Source organism: Lissotriton helveticus, chromosome 8, assembly GCF_964261635.1.
Source record: "Lissotriton helveticus chromosome 8, aLisHel1.1, whole genome shotgun sequence".
Taxonomy (NCBI): domain Eukaryota; kingdom Metazoa; phylum Chordata; class Amphibia; order Caudata; family Salamandridae; genus Lissotriton; species Lissotriton helveticus.
In genome coordinates, this window is record NC_136069.1 from 617,897,958 (window position 1) to 617,911,740 (window position 13,783).

General features: G+C 49.5%; 1 protein-coding gene across 5 annotated transcripts in view; it reads right to left on the minus strand.

Annotated features, from left to right (window-relative positions):
* The window catches only part of MYCBP2 (MYC binding protein 2), a 1,909,483-nt gene that overhangs the window by 492,034 nt on the left and 1,403,666 nt on the right, over positions 1-13,783 (minus strand). For all 5 annotated transcript variants that reach the window (XM_078657470.1, XM_078657469.1, XM_078657471.1 and 2 more), the window contains one exon: positions 12,497-12,696. In XM_078657470.1, coding sequence (XP_078513596.1) covers positions 12,497-12,696 — 200 coding nt within the window. The remainder of the gene's footprint in view (positions 1-12,496; positions 12,697-13,783) is intronic.

The following is a 13,783-nucleotide window of genomic DNA, read 5'->3' on the forward strand; positions in this document are numbered from 1 at the left end:
ATGTCTTGTAAGGGCACACCCCTGCCCAGGGCAGTGGTAGCCGCCGTCGCTCGGGTAGAATGAGCCCGCAGTCCAACCGGGGGCTCCCTCCTAGCCAAGGAGTAGCATGCCTGGATACACAGGATGATCCACCGGGAGATGGTCCTCTTGTGCACCGCTTTCCCCTTCTTCGTGCCCACGTAACCAACAAAGAGTTGGTCATCCACCCGGAACTGGCGTGTGCGATCCAAGTAGAATGAGAGCGTAAGTTTTGGGTCCAGACGGTGGAGCCGCTCTTTCTCTTTAGAGGGATGCGGTGGCCAGAAGAAGGTTGGCAAGGTGATAGACTGCCCGATGTGGAAGGCCGTGACAACCTTGGGCAGGAAAGAAGGTTTGGTACGCAGCACCACTTTGTCCGGATGGGCAGAAAGGAAAGGTGGAGTACAAGAAAGGGCCTGGAGCTCACTCACTCTCCTGGCAGAGGTGATGGCAACCAGGAAAGCAGTCTTCAGAGTTAGAAGGCGTAGAGGACAATTGTGAAGTGGATCAAAGGGAGCGCACATCAGAAATGTAAGAACCAGGTTCAAGTCCCACTGAGGCATCACAAACGGAACAGGAGGAAACGTGTGTGTGATGCCCTTAAGAAATCTATTTACAATAGGGGACTTGAACAAAGAAGGTTGATCAGGCAGCCTGAGAAAGGCTGAAAGGGCAGAAAGGTAGCCCTTGATAGTGCCCAGAGCAGAGCCCTGCTGGGCAAGAGAAAGAAGGAAGAGAAGGACCTCAGAAAGAGGGGCATTGAGGGGATCCACAGCCTTTGCTGTGCACCATGCCACAAATCTGTTCCACCTGCAGGCGTATACCGACTTTGTGGAGGGACGCCTGGCTGCCAGAATGATGTTACAAACTTCAGGAGGCAAGTCAAATGGCCTCAACTGTCGCCGCTCAATCTCCAAGCATGGAGGTGGAGACTGGACAGGTTCGGGTGGTGGACCGTCCCCTGCTGCTGCGACAGAAGGTTCTCCTGAAGAGGTAGACAAACCGGGGGATCGACTGACATACTGAGTAGCTCTGGATACCAGTACCTTCTCGCCTAGTCCGGAGCCACAAGGATGACTTGGGCCCGGTCGCGCTTGGTCTTCTTCAGCACTCTGGGCAGAAGTGGTAGGCGGAAAGGCGTACAACAGACCACAACTCCACTTGCGACGAAAAGCGTCTCCGAGCGAGTGCCGCCTTGGAAATTCCAACGCGCAGAACTGATGACATTGCACGTTCTCTTCGGTGGCGAATAGATCTAACCAAGGCTCTCCCCATCGCTGAAAGAGGCCTTGCGCCACGTCCGAGTTCAGACGCCATTCGTGATCCATCATGCACCGACGGCTGAGCTCGTCCGCCCTGGCGTTCAGAGAACCTGCCAGGTGTTGAGCCACCAGGTTCACGCCCTGGCGTTCCAGCCATTGCCAAAGGCGAAGAGCCTCTTGACAAAGGATCCACGACCCCACCCAGCCTTGTTTGTTGCAGTACCACATGGTGGTGGTGTTGTCCGTGAACACCTGCACTACACTCCCCCGGACAGAGGGGAGGAATGCCTTCAGTGCCAGACGAATCGCCCGGAGCTCCAACAGGTTGATGTGGAGCCGGGTCTCCGCCGGAGACCAGAGGCCTCTGATCTCCGCCTCTCCCATGTGGCCTCCCCATCCCTGGAGGGACGCATCCATCACCACTACGTGATCCGGTTGGGGAAGGGAGAGGGATCTGCCGCTGACCCAATCGCGGTCCGTAAGCCACCACTGCAGCTGTCTCGCAGTGCCCTCCGAGATCAGGACGTGGTCGGATAGGTTGCCCTGATGCTGGGCCCACTCAAACTTCAGGTCCCACTGCAGAGCCCGCATCCACCACCTGGCGTGATGCACCAGTAGGATGCAGGAGGCCATCAGCCCCAGAAGCCGCAGCGTCAACCTGACTGAAACCCGGGATAACGGCTGAAAGATGGGAATCAGAGCCTGAATATCCCGGACCCGCTGTTCGGGTGGATAAACCCAAAACCGCGCCGAGTCCAGAACCGCTCCGATGAAGAGGAGCTTCTGAGAGGGGCACAGGTGTGACTTCGGCACATTGAGGGAGAACCCCAGCTGGTGCAGGAGGTCTGCCGTAGTCTGGAGGTTGCTGACGACTGTCTGGGGCGAGCCCGCCTTCAACAACCAGTCGTCGAGGTAGGGGAAGACTGAAACCCCTAACCTGCGCAGATGAGCTGCGACCACCGCCATCACCTTTGTGAACACCCGTGGGGCGCTGGTAAGGCCGAAGGGGAGCACGGTAAACTGAAAGTGCTCGTGGCCAACCATGAACCGCAGGTAGCGCCGGTGGGCAGGCAGGACGGGGATATGAAAGTAAGCGTCCTGCAAGTCCAACGCTACCATCCAGTCTCCTGGGTCCAGGGCAGCTAGGACCTGAGCCAGTGTCAGCATCTTGAACTTCTCCTTCCGGAGGAAGCCGTTGACGTTCCTTAGGTCCAAGATAGGACGTAGGCCCCCTTTGCCCTTCTTGGGTACCAGAAAGTAGTGGGAGTAGCAACCACACCCTACTTCTGGCCCAGGAACGCGCTCGATGGCCCCCTTGGCCAAGAGGGCTGTAACTTCCTCCTGCTGAAGTCGCAAATGATCCCCCGATACACGGTGGTTCTGCGGTGGCATGGATGGAGTCGCCGCCTCGAAGAGGAGGGAGTAGCCCCTTCGGACGATTTGCAGCACCCACCTGTCCGATGTGACAGTGCGCCAGTGGAGGTGGTGATGGCGAACACTGCCCCCCACTGGCGTCACATGGGCCTGAAAGCACGGACTAGGAGGGTTTTGAGGCGGATGCTGCGGGGGAAGGTGTGGACTGACCTCGCCGTTGCCCCCGACCGCCCGGACGGCGGTTCCCACGGCCGCCACCGCGTTGGGTATTGCCCTGCGGAGCGTGGCTGGCGGCGCGTGTGGGCGCACCCCTTCCGTGGCCACGAAAGGAGTGAAAGGCAGCCGATTGCTGGCGCTGGCCCGAGAGGCCCAAGGACTTGGCCGTAGCCCTGGAGTCCTTAAAGCGCTCAAGCGCATGGTCTGCCTTGTCGCCCAAGAGGCGACGGCCATTGAACGGCATGTCCATGAGTGTGTTCTGGACATCTGCCGAAAAGTTGGCGGACCTCAGCCAGGCGTTGCGTCTGACCGCCACCGTCGTTGCCATCGCTCTACCTAGCGAGTCGGTGGTATCCAGCCCACACCTGATGGAATACTTGGCTGCATCAAGGGCTTGGCCGAGTTTGGCCCGTACCTCCAACGGACCGTCTGGCAGCACCTCCGCGACCTTATCCCACACAGAGTGGGTGTAACGTCCCAAGAGGCAGGCGGTGTTGGAAGACCGCAGGCCCAGACTAAGGGATGAGAAGATCTTTTTCCCATACTGGTCATACCTCTTGGATTCCCTGTACAGCGGGGCCGACGGGAATGCGGTCTGGGAATTGGAGGCCTGGATGACCAGGCTCTCGGGGGTAGGGTGGGAGGACAGGAAACATGGGTCGCCCGGGGCTGGGCGGTGGCGTCTGGCCACGTTCCTATCTACGGGCGAACCCGTAGCGGGCTTGGACCAAGTGCCCAGAAGAACGTCGGTCAAGGCCTCATTAAAGGGCAGCAGAGGCTCAGCCGAGCTTGACAGCGGTTTAAGGACCTCAGTGAGGAGGTTAGTCCTCACTGCCGCGACGGGGAGCTCAAGGCCCAAGGCCTCATCAGCACCACACTATATGTTGCCCCCTCCTCCGAAGCCACGGTAGGAGGGGAGACAAAGCCAGTGTCCGGCGAAGTGTCCAGACCACTGGCATCCCCAAGGTCACCTGTCCAGTCCTCATGAGACTGACACTCCCTGGTCAGAGGGTCCTCAGACCCCTCCCAGTCCTCTTCATCACCCATCTCCTGAAACTCAGGGTTCTCAACTAATGGGGCCTGTTCATAAAAGTGAAACTCACCAAACGACGTCTGGAGCGGCGCCCATCGGGACCGTCCCGGAGCCTGAACAGGAACGAAGGTGGGACCGGGGACGGCGCCGGAGGCGACACCGGAGGGTCCGACGCCGGGGAGGTCGTAAGGTCCACCGGCGACGAACCAGATCCCATAGGAGGTCCAGCGGCGTCCTGCGACAACGGGCCCGAAGGTGCCGGCGGCACCGGAAAAACTGAACCCCTCGGCGCTGGGCCCGAAGGCGCCGGCGGCGTCGGGATAACGGGAACCTGCGGCGCCGGGCCCGAAGGCGTCGGTGGCCGAAGCACCCGACGGCGTCGGGGCAGATCCCCCGACACGCTAGGGGTCCCAGACGGGTCAGCTGGGCCCGAAGGCGCCGCGGAGCCCGTCGGAGGAGAGAGCTTCCTCATGGCCATGAGGAAGCGCTTGATCTCCTCCTGCGACGCGTGAAGCCCAGGGACCGTAGGGTATGGGGCTGGACGCGGCGCCTGCGACTCCGTCGGAGCCGCGTGGGTGGTGTCACCTGAACCCCCGGCCGCATCGCGCGAGCGTCGGGGGGAGTCCGAAGAGCGATGACGCCGCTTGGACTTCTTGTGCCTCTTACCTGACGACGACTTCGACCCGGAGTAGTGCGGCCTACTCTCGGAACTGTGGTGGCTCCGAGCCCGCGACCTGCCCCTCGACCTCCCATGGGATCGGGACCTCTCGCGGCGCGGGACCGACTGCCGGAGTTCGAGCCGCCTGCAGGACCGCTCCCGCCTGGCTTTCGAAGAGAGGGCCCGGCAGTCGGAGCAGGCCTTGTCATCGTGGTCGACGCCGAGACAAGATAAACACACGCGGTGAGGATCCGTGACCGACATCAGGCGGTCGCAATCATCGCAGTGCTTAAAGCCGGGCATCCCTACGGCACCGTCGGAGTCGAAAGACTTAGAGAACAATCAAAAGTGATCAAAAAGTTAGTAAAAAATTACTAGTGTTACTGGTTTTTCCAGATCTGCGCTTGCTGGCGCGGAAAAAAGAAAAACAGACGTCAGCACGCGGAGGCGGCGTCTAAGTACTCCGACGACGTCATCACGGCGCCCACGACGCCGAACGCGGAGCCGCAGACGACGCCTACCGACGCGCAAGGGTACTGCTACGCAAAAATTTCCGGATCCAGTCTGACGCCTGGGGATATTCTAAGGTAAGGAATCTAATACTAACGTGTCTCTTTCAGATATGATTTAATCTTTAATCAATGACACAATATCAAATAAGTACACAACTTGCTTAACTAGATTATCTCTCCAGTTAATATAATTAATCACATGCATTCATTTTTTAGAAAGAAGAAAATACTCGTTTTTAATTCGTCTGTGCTGAGGAAGGTGTTACAACACTACAAAAGCACCGAAACGCGTCGACAAAGGACTTTTTGTTTTTACATTTATGCAATATGTTTATCAACTGATTTTATGTATTATGTTCATCAATTGATTTGTGATTCATGTTAAATTTTAATCAAAGTATAAGCATCAGTGATTCTGTGACAGTAATCGTAAATTGGAATTGTTAGTTAGATTATGATATTATGTACCAGAGCACATGATAATGATCACGATATATAATGAATGTATGACCAATTTATGTTTTTAACAAATAAGAAAAAAATATTTTAAGTAAATAAAATCTGAGAGACAAAATTAAATCTAGTGTTGTGTAGCAATAATTATCAGTGTCACATTTGAATACAAAGCGTATAATAACTTGTGTGTAGGCCCTTTGGTCACTAACTAGAAGTACAACAACACAGAAAGGAATTCTCTTTGTTTATACTATTGATACCCGGTCCTTTCTGGTTTCTGGGAGACTCTCTTATTTTTTGAGAGTATATTAAATCTGTCTCAGAGGGTGAAGGCAAAAGGTATATGTTGAACCTGTAAGATGAACAATAGTTACTTACCTGTAATCTGTGGTTCTCCAGTATTGGTGTCTTTCATAGATTCACATGCCTGAATCATTCCCCGTCGTCGGAGTGGGAGTCCCACGGTATATAAAAAAGCAATAAAATGCTATAAATACCATAGTAAATACCAATAAAAAACAAACCAGGAAGTAAAGTAGCCAAGCTACAGAAGAAAAACTTCCACATTAGTGACTATCCCTGTCATTTTGTGTAGCCCAAACTGCAGCCAATCAGGCGACAGCACCCACCAGAAGGTTCCCTCCAGAGGCTCAGGCTGTCAGATTTTGTCGCACGGAGTGATAGTAAACCAAGGTATGCTAAGAGCCTCTGAAGGGGAGGTGGGCGGGTTGCATGTGAATCTATGAAAGACACCAATACTGGAGAACCACAGATTACAGGTAAGTAACTATTGTTCTTCTCCAGTATTAGGGGTGTCTTTCATAGATTCACATGCCTGAATCAGAGTAGATAGCAGTAAATATCCTTGCTAGGCAGACGCCATAGTAACCCAGCTTGCCAAACTGTGCACATTATATGAATTATATATATATATATATATAAAATGTCTTAACATAGCCTGGAACATGATAAAATGCAACTAGTGAAGAATGTGCACTCTGAAAACGGAAGCAGAAGCGTCTGACTGCAGGAAAAAAGGAGGTGGGAACAGAGGCTCACCTTAGCTGAAAAGAATACATAGAACTGCTGGACACATGGAAACATTGGTCTTACTGGCTGCCACAAACAGTAGTGATTGGAGAAAACAAAGCTGCTAACTTAGGTTGTCGCTCTGCCGAGATGCTGGAGAAGAACTCCATCAAACAGAGCAGTTGAGGAAGACATTGGCCTGGTAGAGTGTGTACTAGGAGCAGCTAGCAAGGCTGTTCGACTTGTGCATGGCAAAATATCGATCGGAGCAAAAGATCAATAATGCAACTGTTCGCCCAGACCCTGTTGGGTTGTAACCAATCGTACCTTAGTAATAAATTGATCAGATCAGCGAAAAACCGAACTATCCCTTGTAAACAGAACATTTGAAACCTCTTCTATTATCAAGTATCTGGAAACAACCAGTTTGTTGATAGTGGTGGAGGTAAAGATGCAGTCGAATTTACAGGCTCGATCCGAAAGAAATTCCGGAGGCGAGTTAAGTATGAACTCCCGAGTAACTCAAACCACCATAGAGTTATAGAGAACTGTATGAAAAGGCTAAAGAATCGAAAGATCTGAACCCAACTGACTCTAATAGAGGACTGTTAAAGCCAAGAAAAAGAAAATGACACCTTTCTAAGTCATCGTAGATCATCACTGAGGAAAAGTTGAAAGGATATCACATGAACTGCCCTATTACCACACTGAGATGTCTCGAAGGTAATGGACGAACTGATGGAGAAAAAACAATCTGAATTTTTCTTGAAGGATTGAGTCATATTTTTTGAGGAATAAAAAGATGTGATCCCATCTTGTCGGGATCTGGAGCCGCTGCCAGTTAAGGTAATAGTAGAATGGCATGAGGCAATCCTGAACTTGATAGCTAAATGAGAACAAACTGGAAGATTCTTTCTATTAAGAGTAAGAGGATGAATTCTAACTGAACAATATCAGATACCGCAAAAACATTTGCGTTGGAGATCTTGTCCCTGTTATGGCGAACACTCCCTTGCCAACGGCAGGGATGTTTAGATAGGCGAACCAAAGGTAAGCAGGGGCAGGCCAGTGACCTCAAAGATGGCTGTTCCGAGTGATAAACCTGGCCGCTCTGAAAGACATAGATCCGGAGGTGGACACCTCCGAATTGAGTCGTACTCCGACTGGAAAAAAGGGAAACCCAGTAAATCATTCTTGGCGAAGCCATGAGGGGTGAAGAGGGACACTCAACATCACTCCAGTTTGTACTTTCGGAGAACTCTGGGACCCAAAGGTAGCGGTGGAAAATGGAATCAGATTGAGATCAGTTGGACAAGAAACGCATTTCCCTGTAAATTCTTGTGGTGATGCCAACTTGAAAAGCACCAGAATGTGCTGTTCTTCTTGGTCGCGAAAAGACCAGATTTGGAAGCACCTTACTGACGAAATTTGAATCCACATTCCGTAGAGGAAACACTCACTCGAGAGTGGAAATTGTCGTCCTGCTGAGAGTGCCTGCCAGACTGTGTCTTGTACCAGGAACGTGGAATCGCCAGAAAGTTGTGTGCGTTCTATCGCTCATGCACATAGATCACCGGCTTCTTGAGGCAACAAAGCTGATCAAGCCCTTTGTGTTTAGTGACATAGAGTACACCAGGTGTATTGTCTATGCGCCAATACAGTTGTCTCCTCGAAATTATTGCGTAACAAAATTGGAGGGCAAGGAAGATGTCTCTTTGCTTTGCAGGATGACGTGCCAAACCTCATATGAGGGCTCATTTCCCGAAGATCTTCAGCCCCTAATAGTGCTCCCGAATTCCTGAGGGGTGTGTCCGTGGTGCTTGTGCAATGTGATACCTGTTTGAGGGAAAAAACACACCTTGTGTATAAATGTCTGTCTTGGATTCACCCAAGAAAGAGAAACCTCTCGCATCGAGGAGGGATTGTAATGAGATCTTCAAATGAATCAGAGACGTGAAACCAAAGTTTATGCAGTTGCTGTAGCATTGTTATCCTGTGCAGAAGGACACCCACTAATACTGGAGAAGTTTGGGTGTACTGGATTGCTTATTAAGAAGAGTGATCCTCTGTAAAGAAACCTGTCTCAGAAATGATGAATGCGTATGTATTGCAGACACAGAACAGCTGCCAGAATCTACATAAGAATCACGTGGAGTGGACCGAGAGTCCTGACAAGATAGGCCTGTGATATAACTTAGAGTATAGAGTAACCACGTCCCGTGCTGAGGAAGCATTGTTACCTAAATCTTGACACTCTGGAGGTCGAGTGCACTTGTTAGGTCTCTGGCAGTAACATTTGAAAAACCTTCTTGAGGTACAACCTTTGAAAAATGTTTGCGCAGAGATGAGCAAAAATCCAGCGCTACATGTCTGACCAGACAAAAGCGCTACATGTCTGACCAGACAAAAGTAAAAACCGCCAAAACATGGCGTTCAATTGATCTTCATATAAGATCAAACTATGTTTCACAAGTACTCATTTCGTGATATTCCTGCGACTACTTCGATATCACAACATGGTTGAAGAGGATCTGAGAGGAAAAAAAAAACTAACTCCTTATTAGATTCAGAACCACTCCGACGGTCCCTGATGTATCCATAAGTCAATTTGTAAATGACTCGCGCAGATGAATCGAATGCGGTCACTATGAAGGCGTAGCATACAGGAAATTGTCCAAATTCTAGAGGATGCTCTTTTGACATTACAATTAGAATTTTCCATATATAAATCGTAGTGGTGACCAAATGAAATCATAGAGATATGCCATCCTTATCACACCTGGAATGGAGTCATGATGGGCTTTAAAGTAAGTCGTAGTGTCCTGGAAAAATGACTTCCTGTATACGATTTAGAGTCGAATCATACAGTTGCATATCAGGTACTGGGTGGAACTTCTAGGATTAAAATGCGAAAACTGTCCTCGGGTACCCCGAAAGATTTGATCCCCGTACTGTGGAGAATCGAAGGCGCGGTATTGTTTGGTCAATATGATGGCCCAGAAGTAACAACTATAAAAAGGTATGGCCATTATCTCAGTATGGACTTGTGGGCGAGGAACTAAGGGTTCCTCCAACCTGAACTCCGCCACCCGATACTGCAAAACTTGGAGATGTAATGTATACTGCACGGTGTTTTGTTGATAATTATCTTTTGTCCATCCTTTTTGTTAAAAATTTTAGAAGCTCCCGTGTAGGGGTATTCAAGGATACGCACATTCTGTGCCTCCATGTTAAAATTGAACCTGTCCAGAGAGCTAAAAGATTGCCCGAGAGTCACTAGCGCCGTTCTTAACATGAGGAGGGTAAATCCGTCAACATCCACCGGAGGATAGAAGAATAAAGAATCATACAAGATCCCGTAACTTGCTAAAAGGAGGCTACGACTAATAAGTCGGGTAAAGTAACACTGTAATAAGCCCAACTGGACCAAGCGTCGACTAACCTGACCATGGACTGGGTGGAGCATTAGAGAGGATAACAAGAAAACGTGACCCTCAGTGTCCGCAAAGGAAACTGTTGCAGACTTAAACCACTGTGGAGGTGACAGCTGACGCTGTCAGTCTACAAGTCCTCCGTAGACGTACTGTTTGCTGGTAACGAAAACTGATCCTTAACTTGGTCAACATTCCACATAAAACTCACCATCACTGAGGATGATTGTTGAATCGAGTAGTTTGTCAACTTTGAAAGTCGTCGACGAGCCTGCTAGTGATTAAGAGAACTGTCGTCAATGGGCCAGCTGTGTACGGACCTAAAGCCTGCGTGGCAACTGCCGACGTGCCCACTGTTAATGGCCCCCAACTGCACTGCTTATTGGCTCACCGTTGATAGCCTAGAGATGCCAGGTCCAATGCCAATGGCCGATGGATCACATGTGAGAAGGGCCACTGTTAGTGGCCCACTGCTATTGAGCCAACCGTCACTGTCTGAACTGCTTGGGGAGCAGAGCAGCGACTCATGAATGCATGTAAATTTTTCCAAAGTGAAGCAACACTTCGGAGATTGCCAGCAAGATGGTCTGTGTAAAAGGCTATGCATGTTCTGGGTTCCTTGACCCTATTGTTGTGATCACAAAGCGATCATGTGCTCATCAATATTTATTCCAACAAATACGCACTTGTACTCATCTGCATTTATAAACACCAGTAGTCCCAGTGTATGTGCAAGCCCACGATCTCCGGACTGAAAGTGCACTGCATCTTTCGATATATGTCCAACTCATCTGAATGGGTTTAAACAGTGGCAGTTTATGATGGGAGTATTACTGTCTTGACTATGTCAGATGAACAGGCTCTCAAACGCCGACGAGACTCTTACCGTCGATGACTGCTCTTCAGCGTCGACGAGGGACACACTGCTCCCTCGACGAGGCACCCCTCCGTCGACGAGGCCCCTCACCGTTGACGGGGCTTCCCACCGTCGACGAGTGTTCTTCAACGTCGACGAGGCATCTCGCCGTCGACGAGGTCCTTCGCCGTCGACGGGGCTTCCCACCGTCGACGAGTGTCCTTCAACGTCGACGAGGCATCTCGCCATCGACGAGGTCCTTCGCCGTCGACGGGGCTTCCCACCGTCGACGAGTGCTCTTCAACGTCGACGAGGCATCTCGCCGTCGACGATAGCTGTTCAGCGTTAACGAGGGACACCCCTCACCGTCGATGAGGCTCGCCGTCAACGCGGCTCGCCGTCGACGGAGCTCCCTCGTCGTCGACGAGGCTCGTCGTCGACGCAGCCCCCTTGTCTTCCCGTCGACGTTGCCACTCACAGTCGACGTTGCTCGTCGTCGACGCGGTAAAACTCGTCGTCGAGGCGAGCATTGACGAGGCAAAATTGCAATCTGTAAAAAGGCTGTTGTTCAGCGAAGCTCCTTGTCGGCTGCGCAGCCTCCTGCGACTTACAACCAGTGCATCTGAGGGCTCTGTCAACAGGATCCTGTAGTCCTGTGACACCGTAGATCACCAGTGACGGCAGAGATTGCCGTCGTAGAATACCAAGAGCTTCTAGTCAGCAAGCTGGCATCTCCTCAGAAGAAAAAATGCACAAAACGAGTCTAAACGCCTGAGAGTAAATCTCGTGGGCGTAGATGTGGGAGGCAGACTCGTAGCAGGTCAAAGACCCTTACCTTTGAAGCAAACTCAGTCGAAAAAACCTCCCACATCAGAAGGGGGGTAGCCATAATCACAAGAACATCCCCTTCTATCCAACCATGTCAGCAACAGGCAGACAAAATGATCCATGGAAACGGTCTCAGCCTTCCACCAGTGACACAGGGTCAACAAATAGACTTCGTGTGAGAAATATCACAAAATTTAATAGATATATATAATATATATAAAGAAACTGAGCAGAGCTCAGGGAGACTCCCTGCACACGACGTGCGGTAAAAAATCTGACAGCCTGAGCCTCTGGAGGGAACCTTCTGGTGGGTGCTGTCGCCTGATTGGCTGCAGTTTGGGCTACACAAAATGACAGGGATAGTCACTAATGTGGAAGTTTTTCTTCTGTAGCTTGGCTACTTTACTTCCTGGTTTGTTTTTTATTGGTATTTACTATGGTATTTATAGCATTTTATTGCTTTTTTATATACCGTGGGACTCCCACTCCGACGACGGGGAATGATTCAGGCATGTGAATCTATGAAAGATACCCCTAATACTGGAGAATTGGTGTGTCGTTAAATCAAGAAATAGAAGAAGAAAAGCTTGGATTTTGGTTAGTAGGTTTCAACAAACTGGTATTGTTTGGCTTTATTGCAATTTGGCTGAATTTGTGGGTAAAGTTCTAAGTATATCGGACCAGCTAAGTTTTACCCTTTAACGTTTGACATGCAACATAAAGCAACCCAAAAGTAAATTCTGAATGCATGTCATAAGAATAAACAATGCTGGTAGGAAAAAACAAAATGTCCCCGTTTTAATATTACAAACAGTGTAAATACCTCCATTGCGAACACTCTGCAGGCAGATTTTCGTAATGCTTGTTTCATTGCTATTTCAAGCCCTTCAAGATCATGGTGCTGAATCACAAAGGCAAGAACTGGCCACTGAAAGTTCCTTTCTCCTTTGGAAAGTGAGCTGTGAGCAGATATTAGTCGAGAAAGTTCAGGCGATGGATGTCTCAAGAGATTTGATCCTACTTCTGCATTTGTAAACATACAAAGAATGCAGTTTAAATAGGACATTTTTAAAACACACAATATAAATGCTTCCTAAAACAATACAACTTTACAGTAGAAAAAATAAAATGACAGTTTCAATAACAAAACTAATCATCTTTCTCCATTCTCAGGAAACTATGGGTGTTTTGAATTCATCCTTCGTAAAACTTTTGACAGTGCTTTCGATTTTTATTTTTAGGAAGTATATATATGTAGTGAAAAAGTAAACAAAGCACACAGTTCACTAAGACCTGGATAACTGTTCATGAACTCGTTTGAGTAGGAGCTTTGTTTAAGGGGAAAAAAATAGAAGTTTTGTGCACTGCCAAGCATATTTGTGACCATTTCAAAGATGCTGTTTGGGGCTCTGAGTACATCTTTATTTTTTTTAACTTAACACAGTCAGCATAGTGGAAACATGGAAAAGGGAACCAAATAAACACCTAATCACATAAGATGGTATATCTAGGTCTAGACGTCACTAACAAGTCACAATCTGGTAATCTAGTGGGCTGCAAGATGAACAAGTTACTTACCTTCGGTAACCCTCTTTCTGGGAGAGATTCTATCTAGCAGTAGATTCCCCACCTTTTAAATATTACCCAGGACTGTCTGTAGAAACTTTTCAGCAGTACCTCAGCACGTTCTATTCCGGAAATGATGTGCAGGGCCTATATAGGCGCCACACCCAAGAGCAAATTGGTTGTGACCAGTGTGCAGATGCCTAAGCTTAGGATCTTACTCATGGACAGAGTCCTATCACTGAATGTGCAGAATGGAAGGGTCTATAAGGAATCTGCAGCTGGCTAGAGCCTATACCAGAGAATGCGTTACCAAAGGTAGGTAATGTGTTCGTCTGATGGAAACTTACAGCTGCAGATTTCTTATCTTTTGAATAGATATCAAAGCAGTACCAATTAGGAGGTAGGTCTGTGAATGGACTCAAACAAGAAAGTCTTGCAGGACCGAGCAGGCAAAATCCCCCTCTCTGCAAACGTGACTGTTCAGACAAAAGTGCTTCTTGCAAGTATTGAGGGATGCCCACAGAGCTGCCTGGCCCTGGAAGGA